The 25,258-nt window shown below is 44.0% G+C and overlaps 2 protein-coding genes across 2 annotated transcripts in view; one reads left to right on the top strand and one right to left on the bottom strand.

The window, feature by feature from the left end:
• SCFD2 (sec1 family domain containing 2) overlaps nt 1-4,884 on the top strand; it is a 198,953-nt gene extending 194,069 nt beyond the window's left edge. The window contains exon 9 of the mRNA XM_051619182.1: nt 3,235-4,884. Within this exon, the coding sequence (XP_051475142.1) occupies nt 3,235-3,327 (93 nt within the window). The 3' untranslated portion in view covers nt 3,328-4,884. The remainder of the gene's footprint in view (nt 1-3,234) is intronic.
• Nucleotides 4,885-6,430: 1,546 nt separating this feature from the next.
• On the bottom strand, nt 6,431-10,347 carry RASL11B (RAS like family 11 member B). The gene is made up of 4 exons (XM_051617759.1): nt 10,185-10,347; nt 10,040-10,096; nt 8,893-8,969; nt 6,431-8,056 (listed from the first exon to the last, which is right to left on the bottom strand). The coding sequence occupies exons 1-4, from the start codon at nt 10,321-10,323 to the stop codon at nt 7,589-7,591; spliced, it is 741 nt and encodes a 246-aa protein (XP_051473719.1). The 5' UTR covers nt 10,324-10,347; the 3' UTR covers nt 6,431-7,588.
• Nucleotides 10,348-25,258: the final 14,911 nt, after the last annotated feature.

Below are 25,258 nucleotides of genomic sequence, written 5' to 3' on the forward strand. Positions count from 1 at the left end.
CAGGTATCTGCAGAGTAGTGCAGATTTACAGGGTTATCTGAAAACTGTAAAGAAGTGCTGTGTAACCAGCTGCAACATAAACCTAAGTCTAGTTTCCAGGGTGGCTTATAAACCTCTTGTTTTCAACTCGTATGGTATGCAGTTTTGATTTGTGAGAAATTGTTAGCAAAATGGAACCAAGCAAAGGCTGAGCAGCCCCTGGGTTTGACATATTTTTTCCCTCTTTTAGTTGTCTTTGCAAAGCAGTGTTTTTTAAGTGCCATTTTTAGCAATGTTTTTTTTGATCTGATAATACATTTCTCCCCAGTTGGCCTATTGCTAATCTCCTCAAAACAGCAAATAGAATTCTTTCCCATCTTGAAGGGAGATTGAGTTGTGAGACACTGATGGACAAGTTAATCCACACCCAAAATGTATTAATACACCCTGAAAGATAAGCAGAGGGTTAACACGTGAGTAGGTTGAGAACTATGCAGGGAGATTTTTGACTGGCTTTCTAGAGGGACTTGAGGCTTGACAGTGGTGACATGGGATCTGGTGTTGCTTTGCTTTGGCTTAACCCCAGCAGCAGGTCACCTTCTGAGGCAGATTCCTAAAGAATTTTAAGCTTTTACTGCATCTTGCCCTTTGTCCAAATGTGCTGTGTTAGAGGTGAAAGGACTTGAGGGGGGAGAAGTGGGAGGAGGAAGAGAAACAAGAAAAGAAGCAGTTGTGCAAGTCTCCCATAAAAAAAAAAGTGTATGAGTTTGTTGGATTTACCTGGATTTCTGTACTACAGCTGTGAATATGTGCCACCTGTTTGGGATTATTCTCTTTTCAAGAAGCCAGGCATTAGTCTAACTCAAGCCAGCATTTAGCAGAGCTTTTTTTGGCGCTCAGGCAATAGGATTCATGCATCAGGGGAACACTGGCCTCCCGAGTCACTTTGAGTCAAACAAAGCACTGACATTTATACTAATTATTGGCTCTTGGAGAAACGAAGAGACGTGTGAGTGTAAAAGTAAAGAACTGAGGAAAGTAACAGAAAAACTGACAGGACATGCTGATTACTTCAGCAGTTGTTTGGAGCTGAAGCAAATGACATTTAAATGTGGAGTGGGAGATACATGTTTCCATCTACAGAACTGCTCTGCATCTGAAATGAATAACAAATTTATTTCTTATGGGGGAGCACAAAGGAATGCAGCATTTCCTACACATCATTTGTTTTTGGGTTGTGGTCAATAGCTCCCCTGATCTAGTGAGAACTATCCTACATTGTTACATTTTTTGTACAATTACATAATTGTTTTTTTCCTGCTTTAATGAGAAGAGTTAAAAAGGGGGAAAAGCCTGAGTGGATGTTTCACCCTCCCATCAAGCACAACCATCTGAAGCAGGCAGACAGATAAAACCCCTCCAAATGCACCATCAGATGTTAGCTGCATCCTTCCGTGCCCTCTGCTAAGAGGGCACTGCCTGATGCAGCCCAATGGGTTGGAATGGGATCTCCTGGCTCCTCCACCTCAGCTGCCCTTCAGCATCAAAGACAGACACACTGTACTGAACAGGAAAGTCTGCAAAGGAGATACACTGTCCTGAAGAGACCTGCCAGGAGAAGAGGTGGACATTACATATCTGGGCAATCCCGCCCTTCTCTGTATAAATGAAGGAAGAAATATTCACATTTATCCCCCTCAGCGACCCTTCAGAGATACTGGGGGGAAAGGAGGGAAGTCCCACTGTATTTGGCTGCATCCTTTCTCAGACGCTAAAGTTTCAGCTTTCATTTTTCTCTCTGGGCTTGCTGTTAGTTGCACAAATCCCCTCAGAGTTCAGTGTTCGGACTCCAAGAAAGAATTGCTTTTATCTGGCAGTGCCTATTGTTGATGTTTGGCTTGTACACTCAGAAGATTTCAGTAACGTGTCCCCTCGTGTTTTTCAGAATTAAGCTGTGTGATAACAAGATGAGCACATACTGTGCTATACTCTTGATTCTCACGTAACATAAGTAAGACAGTGTCAGCCTTTGGCATCTGCAAATTACAGTGAGTTTTTCATGCAAAGGAAGAAGAAGAGATAATCAGTGTCAGTTTGCCAGTGTGGGAGGACAAGGGAAGGGGAGAAGTGAGGGGGAGCCTATCATCGTTACAGAAGGGATCTGTAGTAACTTAACTCCAGATTCCTTTCATTATTTGAAGTGAAAAGATGAAAGAAAGAACAACAAAAAATAGTTGAAATGCAGCACTACCGCACATTTAAGACATGCGATGAAGAGCACGAGCAATTTGGTATCTACTGCAGGAAACAGACACACGGACATGCTTCATTGTTGATGCTTTTGCTACTTTTCCTTGGATCTGCACCAAAGAAGCAAATTCATGTACAAGTGGGATAGTAAAATAAATCTGCCCCCACATCCCAGCCTGCAGTCCTGACCCTATGGACACTGCTGAACTCAGAGCTTTCTAAGAGCAGTATCTTACAACCTTAACCCTGAGTGAGCTCCATGCAGCAAGAACACATGTGCTTGCTCCTTGCTGGTAGCTTTGGCCTGCCAAGAAGCCCTCACACTAGGCACCTGCATACTGGTTTTATCTTAAGAAAAACAGATACCTGCATCTAGCAGGGTGTGTATCATGGCTGTAGCAACCAGCAGTTTCATTCATCAGGATTAAATCCATCATCCATTAATCCATCACCTTGGATTAAAAATGTGAACAAACAAAAGCAACAGCATCCTGACAAGGCTTGAGGTTGAGCCTTGGTCCAGCTGTGCAGAAGAGCCTGTGCCTGGCCTGAAGAAAGTTTTCTAAACAGGGACTGTATCTCCCTGCAGTAGGCCAGTGGCACTTCTGTGGTGCTCGCCTTACCTTCCACTGAGAGGACACAGCCATCACTACAAACTGTGCTATAGGAGAGGAAAGCCGTGTTTGATCAGCTGCTGCTTCACAGTAAACACAATGGCAGTCACAACAAATCACCCCGTAAGATGTGGGTAGAAATGAGTCAAAGCACACATTCATTAAGAGTACAATGCTACCAGTCATTATGTTCCTTAAAGTAATTTAACTACAGTTATTAGCGAGCAGACAGTTTCACTGGGGAAACTGCATTGCCCTTTCAGTAAACAGAAACACACAGCCTGTCTAGTGCTGGGTGAAGCAAACAGTTTATATCCATGGCTCATTAGTGCTGTGATCAGTCTTAGTCCCCTTCCTTTTGACTTGCTGTTTCTTGTTCCCATCCTTTCAGGTAATGGTGCTGTCTTCGGCACTCCTGACGCCGCACAGTGCTGTTGAGTTGTTGTTTGCCACAGACCATCTCCAGCCTGACTCTGATATCTGACAGGGGGAGAATCTGTGGAGAAGATGAATGGGTGTCTCAGCTGGAAACGTCAAATCCCTGGTCTGTCACTCTTCCCACGAGCCTTCCAAAAAAAGACATGTTCCCTGCTGCAGTTATGGCTCCAGCTGAAACGGCTGGGTATCTGGCTGTAGGGGAACATGTGCAGCTCACAGGCAGCTCTTCAAAATGGTCCAGTTGTCCAGCAACATCTTCTCCTGTCCACCTTGGTAACACTGTGGTGTGCTGAATCACCCCCAGCCCCACTCAGGCATGGGATGATGGCTTGTAATAATTCCTTATAAAAGGAGCAGCTGAGGACCAGGTGATACTGAATTTGTACTCCCCAAACAGCACTTTTTTCTCCGAGTGTTCCTGATGGTTTCACTGGGGTTTCTTCTGGTGGGAAATGCTGCTGAGGGAGTGAAAAGCTAGCAAAATCCACCCTCTCTGTCATGCTACCTTGCAAAACACATGTGCCTTATACAGTGCTCTTACTTCATTCCTCACCCAGAGAGGTCATGGGGCACAGCACTGATTTAGCCAGCAGAGCATCTGCTGGTCTGGTGATGCTGTCCCAGTGGGACTGGTAGATGCAGAGAAGCAGAGAGCAAGACCCAAGGGCTAGGTTATGTGGCTGCTTCTCTCTCAGCATCCTTTTTCCTGGTCTAGTTTCTCCACCCACAGCCCTGGGAGAAAAGACTTCCTGATGGCACACTTCTCTGCAGGAGAACATATGGGCTGTGGTAGTTTAATCGCAACCTTGGAAGAATCCTCCCCTCCCATGCATTTAAAAGAGAAGAAGAAAAAAAAAAAGCACCATCCCACTTTCAAAAGGCCACAGCGACAGATTCTGTCTTGATTTAGATTTCTTCATTAGAGAACAGCTTTTATGATCATGAGAGAACTGCTATTAAATTCAGTTATGTAATTTTTCTTTAGAAAACTTTGCTATAATCTGTGATAAAAAAACAGCAACCAATAGAGATTGTGATTGCAATTGCATATAGGACCAAGACTTTTGAATTGCAGCAGAAAATGGTGGAGCTCTAAAGCTGCATCCTCTTGCTCCATCCAAGGGATTCTAAGACTACAGCTTACACTGAGAATGTGACGTTGTGACATTCATTCTATCATAGCATTCTTTATTATGCCAAAGGAGTAGATTAAATGGGAAGTAGCTTTTTAACCTTTGTTCACTAGCTAGCCTAAGTTCTCTGAAATGTTTATAGTGGTCTTCAGAAAAGGGTGCATTTTGATTTCAGTTCACTTTTGAGTGGCTGGAAGGAAACAATGGACCGATTATAAAGCATGGACAATGTCACCTCTGTGGAAGATAGATTTATAAGAATGATTATAGAATGGAACTTTGTGCTATAAAAAATGAGAAATATTAAGAGATTTCAATGTTAAAGCTCAAGAAACAGTTTGAACAGAGCAACTGGAGAGTAAATAGCCAGTCTCTTGGTTTCTTTTCTCTCATTCTGTGTTGTTCAATCTTAGAATATGAATGTTTCATAAATTCTGTAATCAATAAAGCAATGTTCTTACAACGCCAAACCTCATCCGTCTTCTCCTTCTCTCCTAGTACAACAGGGCTACACATGCCAGGACTGTGCAGTCCCGAAACCCCACCTTTTTTTGTATTACCTGATTTCCCCTAAGAATCTAGACCTTCTGTCTTGAGAGGTGCTCTAGATGGTGTTCCACACCCTGCTGGTAGCAGAAAGGCTCTCCTACATCCAGTGGTCATTGCTGGCCAGTGAGTTAAGGTACTGACACCTCTGAGATCCTGCTGCTTTCCTGAAACGATGGAGGCTGGCAGCTGTGGTCTTCTCTCCGTCACCTAGCTGTCTTTCATCAGATGCTCTCACAACTCTGACTTGGCCATCTAAGGACATACTGTATAGGATAGTGAGAAGCAGGGGGGAGGTGATTCTAAGCAGACACTGGTGCTCTTGCATTTCCTATGGGTCAAACAGCACCTCTGACTGAGGCAAACTAGCTGGTTTTCCAAGCCCACACACACACGCTTTGGAGGAATCTTTTCAGCTAGTGGGCCAAAGCTGTGGCAATAGGTGGTGGGCCCTAGACACCATCCTGTACACAAGTAGCTGAAGAGATGAAAGAAGATAGTCATAAAAGCCTGTTCCTCTTCTAGACCAAGACTGGAATTTTTCCAGTGTCCCTAGTGTAATAGCTCCTTAATTGTAGGAAATAGCCATAGTAGCTGCACAATAGCCTATGCTCCAGTAAAAGGCCAGGGGTATAAGAGATCTTCTGCCAGTTGCATGTGAGTAGGAGCAGCACAGAAGAGACTTTGAGCAGGTGCAGGACCACAAGGAGTGTCTAAGCCCCCCATGTGTGACACGAAGCAATACTCAAAAGGTAGGAAGAGGAAAAACCACAAAGCCAGCCTTCACAGATGAGTTTACTACTCTATTAATAAGCTAAGCAGTATTTGGTAATGGAAGGGCAAGCTCAGTTTTGTTTGTGAGTCCAGACCCAAGTCATTTGGCTAGTAGCTGATGGTCAAAAGGATTGTCATCAGCAGAACCTTGTCAGGGTTTCCCTGCAGCAGGGATTCCAGCCACATGACAACCAGCTGGGTGTGCGCCGCAGTCACCCGAGTTGTGGCACAAACATCCTCCTCAGGAGGGCTCCCAGTAAATCTACTATAAGCATGAATAAGAAGGCTGAATACTTGCAATTTGATTCAGGTCTTCATTATAATATACCTCAATACATAAAGTGGTTGGCTTTTTGTGTGTTTTTTTTCTTATAAATAAGAAAGTGGCAGTCACTTACAAGACTTGACCTACCTCACACCATTCTTTTCTCACTGTAGTTTTGACAGGGGGAAATGAAGAATCCCATTTTAATTTGAAAGGTCTCTGACACATTCCATTTCTTTCCTGAGAGAATTTCTTAAAAGGAAGTTGTAAAGCAGTTGTGAGAGCTCACCCCCTGTAGTTTATGCTAATAAAGCAACCATATAGGCAGGAAAGGCCTTCTGACTGTTTCTGCAATGCACATTAACTACCTTGAGAAAACTATTACTTTGGTTATTGCCTATTGTTTCTCATCCATGAGGAACACACAAGAAAACAAGCAATTCAAAAATTTAATGTCAAACCAGGCAGTAAGAATGGAAAGTCCACTCCCTAGAAGGAGTAATTGAACACAAAATAAATAAGTTACAGTTTAAACAAAAGCACAACTGGCTTTTTAAAGTGCATGTGTATAAGGCCCTTAGGCTGTGAACTCTATTGACTCAATGTAAAATAAAAATAAAAATGTATATAAATCTACCATGTAAGGATGAAGAGGGGCTGGCTCAGCTCAGAACAAGCAACCAGCTTCATTGCCCAGAGCCAGCCATGTTTCCCACCAAGTCGGATCACAGCCACATTCCTTCTGTGCCTATTGCACACATAGGACAAAGAGAGAGAGAGAAAGAGAGAGAGAACAGTGTCTTGGAATGGCAGCTATAACAGACTATCACTCCTACTCAACACTTATTCCTCAAAAGCTCTGTGTTGGATCATTCAGTCTGGACAGTATTTTTTTCAGACAGCAAAAACCCTACAAGTTATTTGTAATTAGGTAAGTTTACACCCTGTGGACAATAGTTTTGCATACAAAGACAGGTCAAGTTTTCAGAAATAACATCACTAGTAAAAAAAAATAAAGGACCATTGTTTACAGTTTTGGTACCCAGTCCTTGTCCACTTATTTTACACTTATTTTTACAGAACAATTTCATGTTTGCTTATTTGTTTCGAAATACATGGGAAACAAACAGTTCTACTATGCAATAAAATTGAACAGATGCATCATGCTGTCTTCATCCAAGTGAAAACAAGACTCAAGTGGTTACTTCTGAACAGTGAACTGCAGTTCATGGTGTCTCCCTGCTCATACGAGTTACAGCCAAACGGTTGTTTCTGCACAAATGAAAGCCAAATCTGTCCAATTGCAGAAGAGAAACTAAAAGCTTGTTTCATTTACTGGGAAGTTCCTTTTCCAAATGAAAACAGATTCTACAAGTCACATCCTAGAACCACTTCAAGAGTTTTTGGATTTTTTTCCTTTCCTGATCTGCCACTGTTCCTTTTATAAGGAACTGCTTGTTTCTGCAGCCATGGTTCAGGCTACCTGAACCATCCTTCTTTCACAATGCCTCAGACTCCAGATGTGCCAGTGTTAAACACCCCAGTTTTCAATCTTGGGCTAAATGTTAGGAAGACCAGCAGCTCTGCTGTCAAACAGAAGTGACAGTCCTCACTTTGGCAGACAAAGCTTGTTTAAACCTTCTCTTCAGATCCTGCATGTTGGGCGACTTTGGGCGTGGAATGAGAGAGGTTCTCCTCCTCTCAGGGGTGCTGGTTGTTTGCTGTTTACTGACTTCTTTACAGAGGAGATGGAAGGCATTGAAGACATCATTATAGTTTTCACTGACTGATACTTCATAGAAAGTACAGCCCAGCATGTTGGCCAGCTGAAGTCCATGCTGAGGCTCCACTTCTTTGATATGCAAGAGATCAGCTTTGTTTGCAACAATGACAACAGGGACTGCGTTTCCGGGATGCAACTGTCGAACGTGCTGGTAGAGGTGACTGAGTAGTTCATAGCTCTGATAGTCCGTGATGGAGAAGACAATCACCAGGGCATCTGCCCAGCGAATGCATCTGTTCAGCTGCTCATTACAGTCCAGACTGTGTTCATGGATCTGAAAAATTAATGGTGTCAAATTAGATAGCTGAAGTCATAAAAGATTAAAAGGAATCTATCTTTAACAGAGCCTGTAAAACCAAACAACATTTTACAGTTTCAGACATACATATTTGCATTTCACATTATAAGTACAAACTTAACGTGAGCATGCTGGATAAACGCGTATGTTGATTCAGCTGCAAAAACCTGGAATTTAACACTGGAGTTTGCTATACTCAAATGGAAAATTGACCTGAGTAGTTCTGCATGCAGAGAAAGACTTTGTAGTTCCACAGAATGGGAAATTAACTGGCTAGACACTAAGTCTGGGGAGGCAAAGATATGAGCTGGAAGCATTTAGACCTGGAGTGTTGCCCAGTTCAAAAAGGCAACAATCCAACATTACTCAGGTCTATACATTCAAAACTTTAACTTGTGCCACACTAATGAGCTCAGCCACAATACAGCAGACCTCGCTTTGTATTGTGCACACTTATGAAGCATGTTGGGCAGTGATTGGTTTATTCCACATGTACCTTATTTGAACAGAATTGTTTGGGTTTGTGTCTAATCTTCCAAGTATACAGGAACGAGACACTTAAGTAATTCAGCCACTCAAAAGTACAAGCCTCCAGTGAGCAAATGATTCACCCAAGCAGCAAGCTGTTGCTTTCTTTCACTCCTGGCACACTAAAGGCATGTAACACATCTGGCTTTACTGGTTGTAACAGAAGTTACCACTCTCTCACACAGAGCACCAGGCTCTGAAATGGACTGTAACAAGATGCTGAGACACACACACACACAGGTGTAGAGCTGCTCTAGTGAACTGCATGGCTGCATCTAGCTCACCTGAACTCCTGGAGTATCTTGGACTTGAATTGCCAGCATCTCTCCATCTATCTGGATGTGCCTGCTGTAGAGATTACCTGTCAAGAACACCAACAGGTTCTCAAGTAAAGCCACCACTCTACACACAGACAAGGGGCAGATTCTGCTGCCCATGAGATGTGTAGGAAAAGTTTTATTGCTATTTATGAAGCGAGGAACAAGCATTTTAAGTTTTTGTGTGTAACAACCCATAAAATTACAATGTCACTAGAAGGCTGGGATTTAATCTTGCATTGATTTGTTTTGAAGCTTGGCAGTTAATATTGTGCAACTTGGAACTTGATCACTTCTTAAAGACTGTCTTAACTTAGATGATAAAGGGAAGTGTGCAAAATAACCAGCTATTAGATGAAGGTAGTTTGCTTGCTATCCAGCATTTCTGCATTTCAGCAAACCATTTTTCTAAAAAGCTCTTTTCTAGCTGATCTGTTTGTTGGGATTGTCATTTATTTGACTTCTTCATTTCCTCAACAGAATGCTGTCTAGTTTACATTCACATTAGTTTAGGCTTCCCACGGCACTACACTCTGGCATCACCTCCTTGCTTTCCCCATTGTAGATCATGTAGCTGCTGGCATCCAGTTTGCCAAGGACAGTATAATACTAGGTTTACAGAATGTTTTCTTGGTTTAGCTACAATACTTCTTTAAAGAGGGACATTTCACCGCATAAAGCAAATTCTGTTAGAGACCAGAGACACAGTGGCACTCTGCCAGCGAAGCCGTGGTCGATGGCAGGCTGGGTGCTGGCTGCCCGGTGCGCTGCCCCTTCCCAAGGGCTGCCGGGCAGAGAGGGAAGGAGTGCTAAGGGAGCTGCCCGTCTCGTCACACCTCGGTGGCGCGGGCTGGTAAAAATGCCTGGTAGAGGCATCGCCACTCCCGTTCTTAAAGTCTCCTTACCACATAGGCTCTGGCTCAGCGCTGGGTTTTGCACACTCACTTCCAGGACTCGCCCACCCCCTCTGCAGCCCGGGCACCCCCAAGGCGACTCCGGAGACGAGCCCCGCCGCCTGGGGCGGGGGCCCACCCTGCCCTTGCCCGCCGCCCTCCCTTGGCAGAATCACCCCCGCGCCGCCCCGCAAGCCCGGCGGGAACAAACCCGCGCCTACCTGCGTTCCTCTCGTAGTCGCCGATGAACCGCCGGGTGAGGAACCGCACCACCAGCGCTGCGGGCAGACACAGACACGCCACCGTTAGCCGCGCTCCGCCGCCCCGCACCGGCCCCGCCGCCCCGCACGGCCCCGCCGCCCTCACCTGTCTTGCCCACGCCGCTGCCCCCCACCACGGCGATCTTGACGAGGCGCGGCCGGGCGGCGGCAGCGGCAGGCGGGGCGCAGCCGTCCCCGCCGGGCACGCACTCGGCGATGGTGCACATGCTCTGCGTCAGGCGCATCGCCGCGCCGCACCGCTGCTGCTGCCCCGCACCGCTGCTGCTGCCCCGCACCGCTGCTGCTGCTGCCGCCGCCGCTGCCCCGCACCGCTGCCGCTGCCGCTGCCCCGCGCCGCAAGCGCCGCCAACGCTCGCCGGGCGCTTTTCTGCCCCCCGCCCCGGCCCCGGGCCCGCCCCCCGCCCACCGCGGCCACTTGGCGCGCCCGCCCCGCCCCCCGCCCCGCCCGCCGCCCCTGACGCGCTGCCAGGAATGAGGCGGTTCTGTCCCGCCAGGTAGTCCCAGGCACACCCAGCGCGACCTAAGTCGGCGAAAAAGCCGTTGCCGAGGCGGGCGTTTGGCTTCAGCAGGGCTGTTTCCAGGCAGGGGCAGGTGCCGGTGGGCGCCCACCCGCGGCCCCGCGCTGCCGTCCGCCTCCGGGAGCTTTCCCTTTCTTCCCTGCTCTGCCCTGGACAAGCACTTTGAAATCCCAGGCAGACATCGCGACTGCGGCAACTGCAAAGAAAATAATTGAACGCCAGGGATGAGGCTGGGTACCCTCTCTGCTCGGTTGTAATGCGCAGAAATAGGGGGAAAATCGAGTAAAACGTGGATGGCAGCAGCTGAAGAAACAACAGGAGATGGTGGGAAGGGAGGAGAAGCATAAATGAGAAGTGGGTGGGAAGCAGAGGACTGTACCGGCCTGGAAGCAGGGGGTGGTCAGTGCAAAGCCCCCCAAATGCTTCCTGGCATAAGGAAGGAGCCTGACAAGCAAAATGGAGGGATAAAACCTGCCCATGCATAGACAAAGCTTTCCAGGAGAGAAGTGACAGAGCAGCATAATACCACACTTCTGTATGCAGGGAAGACAAACCTCACGCAGAGGCCACTGGGTAGAACTGAATGCTAATTGCACAAAAAGAAGGAGCAGACCCAAAGTGTTTGCCTCAGAACCAAGCAGGGAAAGTGTTAAAAGGGAGTCAGGGTAGAACTGAGAGCCTGATGGCGACGTTGGCCAAAGCCATCACAGCAAACACATTTGTGCAGAGCTTTCTGTAGGTTACCAAGCTATGTTTGCATGCAGAAAAACGTCTGGAAGAGAATGAAACAAATTGCTGCTCCCACAGTAGCTGCTGCTATCTTTCCCAGAGGTAAAGGTGAATGCAGAGGCTATGAACAATGCCTGGGGCTGAGCAGTGCTAGGTACAGTGGAGGAGCAGCTCTCTGTGCCAGCCACCACACCAACAAGAGATGATGGTGGTGAGCATATTGCCAGACTACTACAGTCATAGAGGGAAAAAATGGTTTTATAAATGCAGTTTAAAATAAATAGATGAGTAAACCACCATTTTTTAAAAGGGCATTCTAAATCAAAAGAGAAAGAGACCTAGTAAAAAAAAAAAAAAAATCAACAAAGCTCAAGGACTCAAGGACTTAAATACAAAGGAAAGACTGGATTTCTTTATGCCAGAGAATCGGAAATGATCTGAACATTGTATCTTAAGCAAAGGGGAAGGGCTCCACAGAAGATCTCCTGGCAGCTCGGTATCTAAGGTCACTGGAAACAGAAAACCTACAGGTAACACTGAGGAGGATCACTCTGTCTTCAAGATGAGGACATGCAGAAGATAAATAATGGCAGCTAGAAGAAGTTACTTCAACCAGAAAGAAACAAGGAAAAAGAAACAAGGCTGCCATGCAATGAGAGGGGCATACAGTTTAAGGAAGTCTGTCAATATTTCCAAAACCAACAAGCATTTTGCCTCCTTTTTAATAAAGATTATGTGAAAGATGGGAGCAGAGAGAGGATGAGTAATGGGAAGAAAGTCATGGGTAATTACCACAGTGAGGAAAAACAAATGATCTTGTCCAGAGTGCAGACAGGCCAAGTGTATGAAGATGAGAGTGGAAGGAGCAAGAAGTTTTACTGTCGCACTCAAATCATCCTGGAGAAGTTGCATTAAAGAAAGGGAGGGAAACAGTTTACAATAATTTGGACAAACTTTGAAGGAAAGAATAATTAAAGATATGGGAACAGGTGAGATAAAATGAAGTATATAATTACATGAGCTGTTGCTTCAGCATAATACCTTTCCCTGATACAACTTTGTTTTCCTTCTCCTTATAGAAAGGAAATGCAATAGATGTCATCTATTCGGGGTCGATAATAGCTAACACCGTCCAGACAGGAAATGACTGTTCAAGTAGAAGAATGTGGGGATCAGGAGACAACCACAGAGGGGTGTTTCACAGGGCAAGTGTCAGACTGGAGCAAAGCTGTTCCATGGGATTCATCAAGGCTTCTGTCATTCTTCATATTTTCATCATACACAAGCATGCTAATGAAACCTGCCATTGGCAGAGCTGGGAGTCATCACCAATTCAAAGAAGGGTGGGATTCATGTATTGGAGAAACTGCATGCCTCTTAGAACTGTATTAATGAAAATATAATTAGATTTTATAATACTAATGACGTGCAGAGATTAATCACAAAAATTTCTTCCATTGACTATGAGATCAGAATTTGGAAAAGAAAGACTAACCAATCACAAGATGAGTAGGAGCAATGTAAAAAGGGAAACATAAACCCAGCTTTGTCAGACAAGTAATTTCAGTAAAGATCTGCAGTGATTCTGTCAGAAAGTCAAGAGTAAATACAAGTGGAACAAGTATGGACAAACCCCACTATGATAATCTGGGACTGGACTGCCTGCTTTGGAGGAAGATAGAAACACTTGGTGTATTTAGTCTGGCAAAACAAAGAAAGTGGGATGTGGGAAATGGGGGAGCCATGAAAGTTGAAACTATGGGCCAATGTCAGCATGAGAACGAGTGGATATAAGCTCAACTCTGCGGAGTGGCAAAACATCAGAACATCCCTCCAACAAGAGTGGCAGGAGCAAAATCCGGTCTTTTAAATAGAGCCGGAGGAGTTTATAGGGGGATTACATGGTGTTCTTGACTGCAGTGGCAATGAAATTGGATGACCAAGAGATCCCTCCTAGAAATGTACAGAGAATGTTCTAACACCATTCCATAAATAAATATTTAGGCCTAACATATAGCAATGAATACAGCAGCAGTCTCCAGCACTTAAAGGGGTATGCTAGAAAAGGGGAAATGGGAAAGGGTAATGAAAATGAGATAACACCTCAATAAACTGTTTTTGTGACGTGCTAAAATAACCAGAGAATGGTGTCTTCTCCCTCTGTCTCAGAACACCAAAAGCAACACAATCATCCAGATTGAAACATAAAACTTCTGGGAAAACTAAGTTACAAAATATGTTATTGTAAAGTATGTAGTTGAGCCACCAAATCAATTGTTACAGGAAGGCACTGAGGCAAAAATTAAAATTACTGTACAAAGAAGGACTGTACATTTATAAATAATTAGAAAGTGCATTTTTACAGTACTTCATGCTAGCGTTAAATTCATAAGCAGCAGTAAATTAATCTCCTCAAATTTTGAACAAGTCTTTTAAGTATTATGGACCAGAAGGAGCTCTAACATAATGTGGACAGGCCTTCTCATCCATCAGTCTTTTTAATACAAAATTTCTTATGTCTTCCTCTCAGCTATGCAGAAGCAACTGCTGTCAGAGACAAGGTCTTATCTTGGATGGTCCTGGGCTGGAGCCGGTGCGAATGCACACTTCTACACCTCAGGGACACATTTCTATAGTTTGTTTTGTGCCACTGTTCAGAGGGTAATTTTGCATACAGCTTAAATCTTCCATAAAGACATTCCATCTGCAGCCAGGGAATGAACCTTACTTTGTTATCTAGTGCTTTGGTAATTAACTTCTAATGCGTGTCTTCAGGGAAATGAGTGGTGTGGACACAGTGTTCAAAAACATGAAGAACATCTGCTCATTATAGATAAGTATTTACTTTCCAAAGCACCACTAATTCTCTCTTTGGCTTTATAGGAGTCGCTATAAGAAGGCACTCTGTTCATGGCACAGTTCTTCTGTCCCGTGCTCCCAACATATAGAGACAAGCCAACCAACCTCTGTGAAAAGCCAGAGAAGACCGGAGTTCACCACCTCCTCTAACACAGCCCTGCATCACCTTCCAAAAGCAAAACAAAAGAGGGAGAGAACAGAGATATTAAAAGAAACTACATAAACAGGAAAACTGTGTACTGGGAGAGCTCTCCTGGCCAGCAAAGGCCAAGCTTACTGAGCAAGATAGGATCTTCATTCCAGGGCAGAGAAAGGAGGTAGAGAGGGGGGGACATGCTCCATGCACTCTCACCTACCCACAGACCCTGCGTGGTTTCCATAGCAGCACAATAGCAGGCATTTTTCTCTCTCCACAAGAAAGCCTGAGTAATGTTCTGCAATTATATTAGTCTGCATTTTAATCAGACTTTATCTTTTCTTAAGTTTGCAGTTTTTTCCCATTTCCTCCTTATATAATGCTCCCATACTCTCATCCAAGAAGTGAAAAGCTCAGGGTTTTTCTCTTCCATTCAGGGCTGCCTATCTGCTGCCAGTATATTTTTGTGCTGGTTTGTGCCACCACTGTACAAGCAGACTGATTTGATATGAAAAGAGAGGGGGGGAAAGCCCCAATGATGGAATCTCTTGAATTAATAAGAGCTCTAGTTCTTCATTCAAAAATTTATACGAGAGAGCTTAGCAGAATTGTTGTTTTCCATTTTAGGAATGCCTCAGGATCTATATTAAGCCCTCTAAATACCGTGGCATTACAGTGCCTTTGGCGGCCTCTCTAAATATCAGCTTGTGTTACAACAGTCAGTTCATCAAGGAGCTAATGCCCGGGTTACGTTAGGAAAGATCTCTGCCAAGTCCTGCTGTGCCCGGCAAACCGTATGATGATGCTTATATTGGCAGAGGAGCACTGGGGCTGGTACAGCTTCTCTCAGTTGCTAAGCAAATGAGGAGCTTTCTGCATCTGCAGGTCTAAACTCTGCAGATCCTTTGACTGAAGTCACCGCGCAGAAGTTGCACCCTGAAACTACAGACAGCGAGGGCAGTGTTTGGGTTACCACCTCTCCAGGTTTCAGCTGTCACCTCTAGACAGGCAGCTACTGCCCCCACAGCTCTGCTGGTGGGAGGCCCTGGGTGCACTTCTCCTGCCCTGCTCCAGGGTGTCAGCCAGGATGGCAAAAGCCTTCATTTGGCTTGGCTGGAATTGACCTTGTTCTGACGTGGAAAGATACTGAAAGCTTTACATTTCTAATACAACCTCTTTAGCAAGAAGGATGTAAATTCAAGTCACGCCTACATACTACGACAGAAAGTTATGATGAGTGAGTGTGTGGGTTGGAAAGTCAAATGCAGAAAATATAGGAAATACCAGAAATAAGATTGCCTGGGCAACCTTAACTCATTCTTCCACATGCATGTGCTTTTTCTTACAGCCTTAATTGCATAATGTCATACTGTTATATGGTCTCCTGTCACACTGGCAGTCTGTCTTCTGTTTGCCCATGGGAACACAGCACTTAAATGTACTTGAATGTTATTCAGTGCGTCTTTTAATTCCTCAATTAACCGGGCCATGGTACAACACAGGAAGTATTCCCTTAGTACGGGAACTACTTCTTCATAGGCTTGTCATGGTGTATAGCAAAGAAACATGAGAAAAGCTCAAACTGTAAGTGGTCTAGGCTGTATAAGTTCAGTATGTACATGCCACTTAGACCCCTTTCAATTGCTACCTTCTCTTAAAACACCTCAGTGCTCTATACCCCCAAACATTCTGTAGCAAAAACCCATAGATACTGCATTGAAGCAGGGACTGCCCTAAATTTTCTGAGATGAGCAGCTGAACCTCCAGGAACAAGTCCTTCTCTCTCTTTTCCTGAGTGCATTTCACATCTCTCAGGACAGTAGAACAATTCTGATGGGAAGACTAGGAGAGCCACATCTCAGACTACACGCTATACCAGGTGTCTGAACTTGCTTCTGTACATGTCACAGGTATGGAAAACCTGGATCAAAGGGCTTCCTTAAAATTGTGGAGAAAAGAGGCAACCTGACCATATGGGAAGCAAGTGTGAAAGTGGAGCATGTTAAGACAGGTACCTGACAGGGAAAGGTGGTGGGATGGGTGAGAGATCCCTGGGAAAAGCAGGCAGAGGTCTTCCCACCTGTTCTCCAGGTGCTACTGATGCAGCAAGGGACTGTGAGGGCGATCAGGGGAAGAAATGCCAATGTTGCAAGAAAAGAGGAGGAAAGATAGGCTTTCTTAGCCTAGCAAATGGTGCCTGTGAGGGGAGAAGATAACCAACTGCTGCCAGCTCACACAAGAGGGATCATGGGGGAGAGGAATGCTCCTTGGAGCAAGGAGCAGCTCGTCAGAGGTTTTGCTTTGTGAGTGGGTTTTGCATATCTTTACATGCCTAAAAGAACTAAGCACTTCACTTTGCTGTCCTTCCGTAGGAACTGGATCCACATACCATTTTAAAATGCAATTATTGTTAAAAATTTGTAAGTAACTTTTTTTTTTTTTTAAAGCCTGCAACTATAGAGATTTCCATAAAGAAACCAGGTGATCCAAAACATTTTTTTAATAATCCAAGCTAAATAAATAATTAAAACTTAATGGAGAAAATTGGGAAGGAAATTATTTCCACTTGGGAAACACTACTGGCAAGCTATATAGAATCATAAAATCATTAAGGTTGGAAAAGATCTTGAAGACCATCAAGTCCAACCATCAGCCCTACACCCCTGTGACCGCTCCTGAAATACCACATCTACCTGTTTTTTGAACACCTCCATGGATGGTGCCTCCACCACCTCCCTGGGCAGCCTGTTCCATCCAGTGCCTCACCACTCTTTCACTGAAGAAGTTTTTCCTAATGTCCAATTTGAACCTCCCCTGGGGCAACTTTACCCCATTTCCTTTTGTCATATGGCTAATATAGAGCTACACAGATATGCAAACTATGAGAAGCTGTTTATATCTTGCTTCACTGTGTTTCTATATCATATATTTCTACATTCTGTTTTGTCTGAGGCTAGAGACCATTGGTGATGCCTTGTGAAGGACATGGTTTAAGGTATTTAAAGGAGCAAGCAGTGCTGCCTGTGAGGTAACAGCCTTAAAAAATCATTCATCAAAGTTTCAGGATAGTCATTAGCATTCACACAATTATGTGGGCAGATGACTGTAGATAGGCAGCCAAGAATTGTCAGAGGAATGGCATTCATTTTTATTTGCAAAAAAAAAAAAAAGACTCGGGAGCTACTGCAACACCCAACATTTTAATAACAATCCATTTTTCAACAATACAATGTTCAGCTGGCTAAACATGCACAAGGATTAAACATGGGAAGCTTAAGAGCAGATTCTGTCGGCTGTGTTTGTTTTCTATAAATCCCTTTGTGATGATGATGAACTGTGCCATAACAGAGAATAATAGTTTAGTGTTATTGTATAGATGACTCATATAGTCTCTATGGTTTGACAAGAGCACAGGTTTTTTTTCTAAATAAAGCAAGTAGTCAGTCCAAAAATAGAAGTAACACTTAGAAGAATGCAGCTCCTGGAGGAATTACAAATTCCATCCACTGAGAACACAGAGGTTGGTATGCTGGGGCATCTCTGCTGAGGATATTGTGTGAAAGCCATTAATTCTTCATCTGGAATGTAAATCTATGCCATCCAAATGGGATTTAAGTATTTCAAGGTAGGACTTCAGTTCCTGGCTGGAACCAGTTTTAACCGGTTGGGCAATTTTCATGGTCATTTTTATATTTGCTTTCTTACTCAGAGCCCAGAGTTATTTGCCCTGTGCTACCTGCAGGGCTGCGGCGTGGTATGGCTGGAATGGGTCCCCAGGCGAGGAAGGAAATGGGGCCCTGGTCCTGCTGGCTGCCAGCTTTCCTCCTCTCTTCACCCCTGGCAGGGCCTCCCCTGCCAGCAGGCTCCAGGGTAATTTGCGCTGCTTGCAAAGTCAAAGGGGACACTGCAGCTCCAGTGTATTCAATTGCACATTTTAAAGTTTAATGCCATCTTATTAATAGGAAGAAAAGGAAAGGATTGACTCCAGACAGAAGGAAAGCATTTTCACTTGTTTCTTTTGCTACCTCAGAGCACTTTTCTTGTCTCCCTAAAATATTTGAAAACAAAGATTCTAATTTGCCAAAAATACTCTGGCAATGAGTTTCTGTGGCTGAACTACAAATTACTTTTCACACAGTCTCACAGAACTCTCGAGAACAAACAAAAAAGTCTCAATTTATTAATCCATTTGTCATGTTTTCTTATAGAATTATTACAGGAATCTCCACCAAATCAGAAAGGAATTCTAGCTAGAAGTTGTAAGGAGAAGAGCCCAGGACAGGTTGTGCCTGAGTGTCCTGTACACTGATGCACCATAGCTTGGGGGGAGTTTTATCCAGATGCCTGGAATTCAAGCTGGATTGAAACTACATCCTGAAAGGAACTACATTCTGTTTGGAAGTTTCCAAAATTAAGCCCATCGCTACTGATGCTTTTGGGACATAGGTAAAAATGTGAAAGAAAAGCTGTGCTTAAACTGCTTCCACTGAGAAAGGTCCCTCTCCTGGTGTGCTCTGGGGTGGCAGCTTTGCCAAGAGGGATGTGTGGTGAGGAAAAGGGAGCAAGCCAGCTGGCTAAAGGCAGAGGGGCTTCCTATCTGGCTTTGTTGCAAGTAGATTTAGCATGAGTTTTACTTCATTCCCAATGTCCAGGGAGTCCAAGACAGTCAATGGCTCATCCTCATTTCAGTGTTGCTTCTGCTTAGACCTAATGACAACTCTCTGTGCTCTCTGCATCAGGGATGCTTTCCTGTGCTTGGAGCAGGTTGCAGAGCAATAGCATGCTTCACTGTGACTCCCACTGACCTCAGGACTTCTCTGCCTTCTTACATTAACAGTCTCCATTAAATGACAACTTGAAATACACTGCAATTTAAATTTAAGATGAAGGTGCATTTGAATGCAAAGTTTGTAAGAAAATGTTCCATTATATACTACTGTAAGATTGATGCAGTATGCTTTTTGCTACACATCTGGTTCTGCCTCTGTTGATCTCAGTTAACAAAGTTCACATTCATTTTCATGGTATGGGAATAGAATTATTCACTACAAGATGCATTCCTATAGTTTGAATTTGAGAAGAAAAAAAAATGGTATCTAGAAAGTCTGGGGAAAATTATGCTTTTCACAGTTGCATTTGTAAAACAGATTTTTCCTTTTACTTTGAAAAAAAATGTTGACCAAGACTGACTTATAACTCAAGATATTATTTCAAATTGCTGAAATAAGTCCTAAAAATCTGCATTAAGCTAGCTCTAAAACAAGCTATATGCTTGCTAAGAGCATATAGAAAAAACTATGCAATAAGTCAGGCTTAAGAGCAGTTCAAACTACAATCAATTACTGGAAAATCAGTCAATGTTGAAATTTAATAATGTATTAGGTTTTTACTGCATTCTAGGCAAAGAATCTCGATATCTGCAGGTCTAACTACAAATAATAGTAATTCTCCCCAGTAGTTATTGTCAGCATCTCTCCTGAATTCCCATGGGCATGAAAGAGAAAAGGTTTTGCACACAAATAATTAAGAGAATCAGTCAAATGAAGTGTTATTCTGGCCATACTACTTAGCTGTAGATGTAGACAACAGCTGACTCACTGCTTAGAATCACACATTCTCTCGCATCTTGGCATCTGAAATAGCTGAAACATCACAAACTGATAATAGGATTTCTAACTAAGAAGTAGAAGTATTTTGCATTAATATTACATGCAGCCATGAATAAAACATTAACACGTAGCTAGAATGTTTTTCATTTGTATCTGAGCAGTAACTGCAATCTCAGCTGTTTCAAAATATGTATGATTTCAAAATACCAGAAGGCAGTTGTACATAAAAGATTCATTCTCTTCTGGTGTATGAATCAGCTATGAAAGAACTGAAGTTGCAATTCTTTCTCCTGTCCACTCAGCAAGCAGTACAAATACATTATTACTGATTTGGGATAGATTATAATGTTATAATTAACTCTGAGATAAGAACTTCTGAAAAAAAAGTCAGTGCTCAGTAAAAATATTCTGAGGAAAAAAATAACAATTGGCTGAGACTATAATAGAGCAGAATTTTATCTAAATCTATTCATATAGTATTTTCTAAACCAACATTTACATTTATTAATGAATGTGCCACTTTCTTTGACTAGCAAATCATTTGCAGAAGTAAAAACCTTTGTTCAGAGTTATAATAAGAGATTCTTCTGACAGAAAAAAAATAATTTTTGAAGACTCTCAGGAAGCTGTACAGCACCTCATCTATGCCAATTTATCTTACAAATTTTCCTAGCAGTAGGACAGATTGTCCTTTAGCTGGCAAAGTAGTATTAAGCAGGGATATTTTATTTATCATGCCTTATAGGTTTAAATAAAATTCAAAGGCAAATTATGTGAGACTTGGGTTTTGTTTCAGTCTTGCTGTGCCCCTTGAACTTGAAAAGTTGCCCAACATGTTTTCAGGACAAAACTCTTCAAATATGAGAAAAGAAGCATGCAACAAGTAGAGAATGGAAAACAAATCCTGCAGAAGAAGCAAAAGTGAATTGCAACTGGCATTTGGAGTGTGTGGAGAGACAGACACTGTGGGCAGGCTGGAGACAGAGCCTGTGGAAGCACTCCAGAAGGTGAGGGGTCTGGCCAGAATGCATTCACTCTATAATATTTTGCAGTCCATAATGCCTCAGTTTCTTAAATGGTGCTATATCCCTGTGTTCTGCAGGTAGTTGCTTCATTCCTTACACTCTCAGAGTTTTGTCAGTCTCCAAGAGCTACAGCAACAATATGCAGCAGTAATCATGTGCTGAGAGATGAGCCCTCCTGCCAGTCCCACCTCCTTGCTCTGCTACTGACTGTTGGCTCCTGAAGCCCAAGCAGCAGAAGGAAATGCAGGTACAATTAATCTGCTTCAGAAAACAGATAAGCTGTTGCCCTGAACTGAGCAGTGCATGGGCAGCCAGAGTTGGAATGGGGAGATCAGAATAGGTAAGAAACTTTTCTCTTTGCTCAATTCAGCCCAGTCCCAGAGCACGGCCAGATACAAAGCTGACTGACATGACTAGGGTTTCTAGGGTTTCTGAAGCTCAGTGGCTTTGGCTCAGGGCCTCCAGGAGGTGAGTGTCTCCCTAGATCTGAGGAACCCAAATATATCTTGTTTGAGCACCACCACTGACAGCAGTAGGTACCAAGATATAAAGCGACAGTGGACAACTCGAAGAACAGTGACCATAGGCCTGCCTCACCCCAGGATGAAGCATGTCCTGATGCCTTCACTCTCTCCTTGTGCCACCCACCCTAATGCTAAGCCAAGTCCAGCCAGACTCCATGCCTCACCCCACTGCCATTTTCCTATGGCACATAAACTTATACACAGAGCCCAGCTCTTGCATATGTCTGCCCATACCTGCTCCATGCCTTGAGATCTCTTGTGACACCCTGAGCCAAAAAAATGCAGCTCCCACATTGGCAGTGTTTCCACAGGCTTCTGTGCCAGGCCATCCTTGCATCTGAGGTCTTGCTGGGCAAGAAGCCAGAGCCTCCCCCACCCCTCGCTGGTGCTGGTGGGACACCCAAGAGCTGCTGGCTGCTGCCGCACAGGTGACAAGAAGAGAGCAGAGCCAGCTCCAGGTCTGGGTGTGTAATGGTTCAACGTCTCGCTGGTGGTAGGAGCACTGGCACACATCAGAGGTGGTGTGCAGGAGATGCAGTGGCCCAAGTCTGAGGTCAGGAAGCCCTGGTTCTCAGGACAAGTTAGTGTGTTCACTCTCATTAAGGTTTTTTCTGTTTTGTTTTGTCTTATTTTCCCCTTAATTTCTTTTCACGTGTTTTCCCCTGGCTAATTGCCATAAAGGTCTGTCATCATGCAAGAAACTGCTGATTGCTCATAGGTGAAATCTGTGGCTTCAAGCATGGCTTTGGCAGGGGATGTATGAGAAAACATAAACATTGCAGGCATGTGGGGCTGTTGAGGCTCCCAGGGAGAGACTGGATATAGAACACATACAATTTACATTCCATCACTTGTTACTGGAGGATTTATACTTCATGTCTAGAAAATGAAGCTGTTATTACAAGATGAAAAACTATAAGCTAGGAGGCTTGTTTTTTGCCTCACTGCAAGGCTGTGCTCTCAGGAGCAGAGCTGTTGTGAAGCAGTAAGGGACATGCTCTGATTCACCGTGGGATCCAGCAACAGCTTCCAAACTGTGGAGCAGTTGTTTTTCTTACAGTTGCCAAGTGGCTTTTTTTCACCTGCCAAATTCAGCTGACTTGTCCTGCCTTGCAGCCCTTTGGGAAGAAAGAGCAGACCCAACTGGTACACACTGTAGTCACAATCAAGGCAAGCTCCTCCAAGCTCAGACATACTTCTGCCCAAAAAGAAGACAAACTGCAGGTGAAGATATACAATATATTTCAAGGTGACAAATGGAAGCAATTATGTGCTATATCAAGTACTAGCAGGCTCTGCTTTTGTGATGCATACTGGTTTTTCTGAGAGACCTGGAGTAAAATTAACAGGACCCTGCAAGAAACCTCAAACAAGACCACTGATACAAGAACCATATGAGCTGTTGGATCAGCCCCATTGCTCTGGGAGATTTATTTGACCTCCTCCTAATGCCTTTGTACATACTTGCTTTTGGACTCCCCAGTATTCTTTCAGTTTTACCAAGAAGAAACATGCTGTACACAAAAATATTATCAGGGAAAAAATACTGGCAACATGTAGCTGATCTCCTAATTGCAGGAAAATAAAAAAAGCAATTTATGCACTGTTCAAGAAGATTCTTTCCCATTTTCCTTCCACTCTCTTCTTCCTTCCCATTCTCCAGGTCTACTGACAGGTATTTTGGGATGTATAAATTGTAGCCACAGATTGTGCATTTCTAAGATATGTTCTGTGGTTCACCTAGCTATGAAACATGTAGTTAGCCCTCTCCAATGGGCCATAAATACTGAGACATTCACCTGGCTGTTTGCTGTAACACTGTATTCCTTCTAGTTTTGAATTATACCAAAAGCAGGGCAAATTGCCCAGTTGCCAATTTTCCCCATCTCTGGAATGAGGCAATAATGTTTCCCATCATCATCAGATGCTCTAAGGTGAGTGGATGAAGAGCACTGTCAAGGTGTGATGCATTGTTAATGAAATGGTTGCTGGCAAAAATAATGTGCAGGTGCTTTTTGTATGCAAGAGAGGCTAGGTTGTGCTGGCAAAAGATGAAAACTGGGGGAGCCTTCTGGGAGCAAAGTTGCCATGATTACCTAGTAGGAGTTAACTTCTATTGACTTGGCAAGATGGCAGAGCCACCCATTGGCTGCTGACTCAAGGATAAAGGACGAAGTAAAAAGCCTGGACACTCTTCATTCTTAGTTGTGTCAGTGGTGCTCCTCACCTAGAGAATGGCCAAAGCAGCTTCAGAAGGACTACCATAGGACTGTTGGTGGCCTGCAGATCTTCACAGGGCCTTTGCTGGCAGTCACAGTTGGTAGGAAATATGATGCTTTTATACCCTGCCAGTCCATGTGTCATGTCCCAAAAGATGTAGAGTCACCTGATGATCCTGATTGCAAGAACACTGATGAAGTTTCTCAGACCCATTTTTACTAAGACACTTAGGGATAGTGATGCTCAGAGTCACAGGTTGATTCTTTGAGTGCAGATGTTCAGCTAATTTTTTTCTCTTCAGAGAGCAGAGTGGAGACTGCCTATGGCTGCCTAGAGGTTGAAGTGCTCACCTCAAAAGCAGGATACCTACATTCAGTGCTCCCCTCAGCCTAAGATTATTCAAACACACATCTTGCCTCCTCCAGGATTCTCCTCCAGCCACTGTACTGCATACCTCTATGGAGACAGGGCATTCCCTGCCTCTTCTCTCAAAGCAGAGTGATAGAACAGAAAATAAACAAGCTTCAGAGGGCTAGAGGGAGAGAGAACAAGCAAGAAAGCACCTCTCCATGTTGTCCACTAATGTGAAGGATGAGGCTTTGGCTCCAATCAGCTTCCAGAAGAGCTTACATGTTTTTATCCTGTCTTTTAGAGCATTAAATATTAAGGGCCATTTGCTAACTCTGAATTGTAAGAAGAGTTTAAGTGCTATATACTCCCATCCCAGCTGTGAGAATAATTAACATGAACAGATTAACAGATCCCCTCTCGAAAAATAAAAGGTTTCTTGAGTAAACTGAACCAATGACTGTTGCTACAATGCCAAATCTCATAAGAACAGAGACAAACCAATGATTCATTAGTACTTCTAGCTGGAAAGGTAGAGGCTGTTATCCTGTTGATGAATGCAACCTCCTGTCTCTCATTAGAGCACAGACTGGAAGCAAGCCCGAGTCAGCCTATATTATTATGAGTCACTGTGGCAACTGTTCAGACCTCCCCTGGAGTCCTCTTGTGGTAGGTGAAATAAGGGGCAGTCGATAAACCAGACAGCTTCACAGACCAGTCCTGTTCTCTAACTATTGCAGTCACAAGCACTTTCCTACACCAGAGCTCAAAAACTGCCGACTCAGCAGTGGGGCAGCCTAACATTAACCAGCTTGGAGGGGGATGGTGGAGAATTTGTTAAGGTCATGGGCAAGTGTATGCAAGTGTGGCGTTCATTTTCTCTCTCCTGCTGACTCTCCTTTTGAGAACAGCAGGTGATAGAGACTGGCAAGGACCCAGACCTCTGAAATGCTCAGAGAGGGAGTGAAGGTCAAGTTCAATTACCTCTGAGTTGTTAAGCAGGGAGCCAGTAGCCAGGATATGGGGACAGGGCAACATGCCTCCATGTGTCCTGCACCCCAGGCGCACTGCTAATGCTGGTCTGTCTACCACAGATGTTTAATACTGTTCCAACTCATTTTTGTGGTCTGGCACTTTGTTGTTCACTATCAGATTTCTCATCAAAAGGACAGCATCAAGTTTTAGTCTTGA

Source organism: Apus apus, chromosome 4, assembly GCF_020740795.1.
Source record: "Apus apus isolate bApuApu2 chromosome 4, bApuApu2.pri.cur, whole genome shotgun sequence".
NCBI lineage: Eukaryota > Metazoa > Chordata > Aves > Apodiformes > Apodidae > Apus > Apus apus.

Coding starts and splice junctions, on each gene's coding strand:
- RASL11B (XM_051617759.1), bottom strand. CDS start 10,323: ATGCGCCTGACGCAGAGCATGTGCACCATCGCCGAGTGCGTGCCCGGC. Junction 8,970..10,039: donor CGACTACGAGAGGAACGCAG/GTAGGCGCGGGT, acceptor TGTTCTTGACAG/GTAATCTCTACAGCAGGCAC. Junction 8,057..8,892: donor AAGATACTCCAGGAGTTCAG/GTGAGCTAGATG, acceptor TTAATTTTTCAG/ATCCATGAACACAGTCTGGA.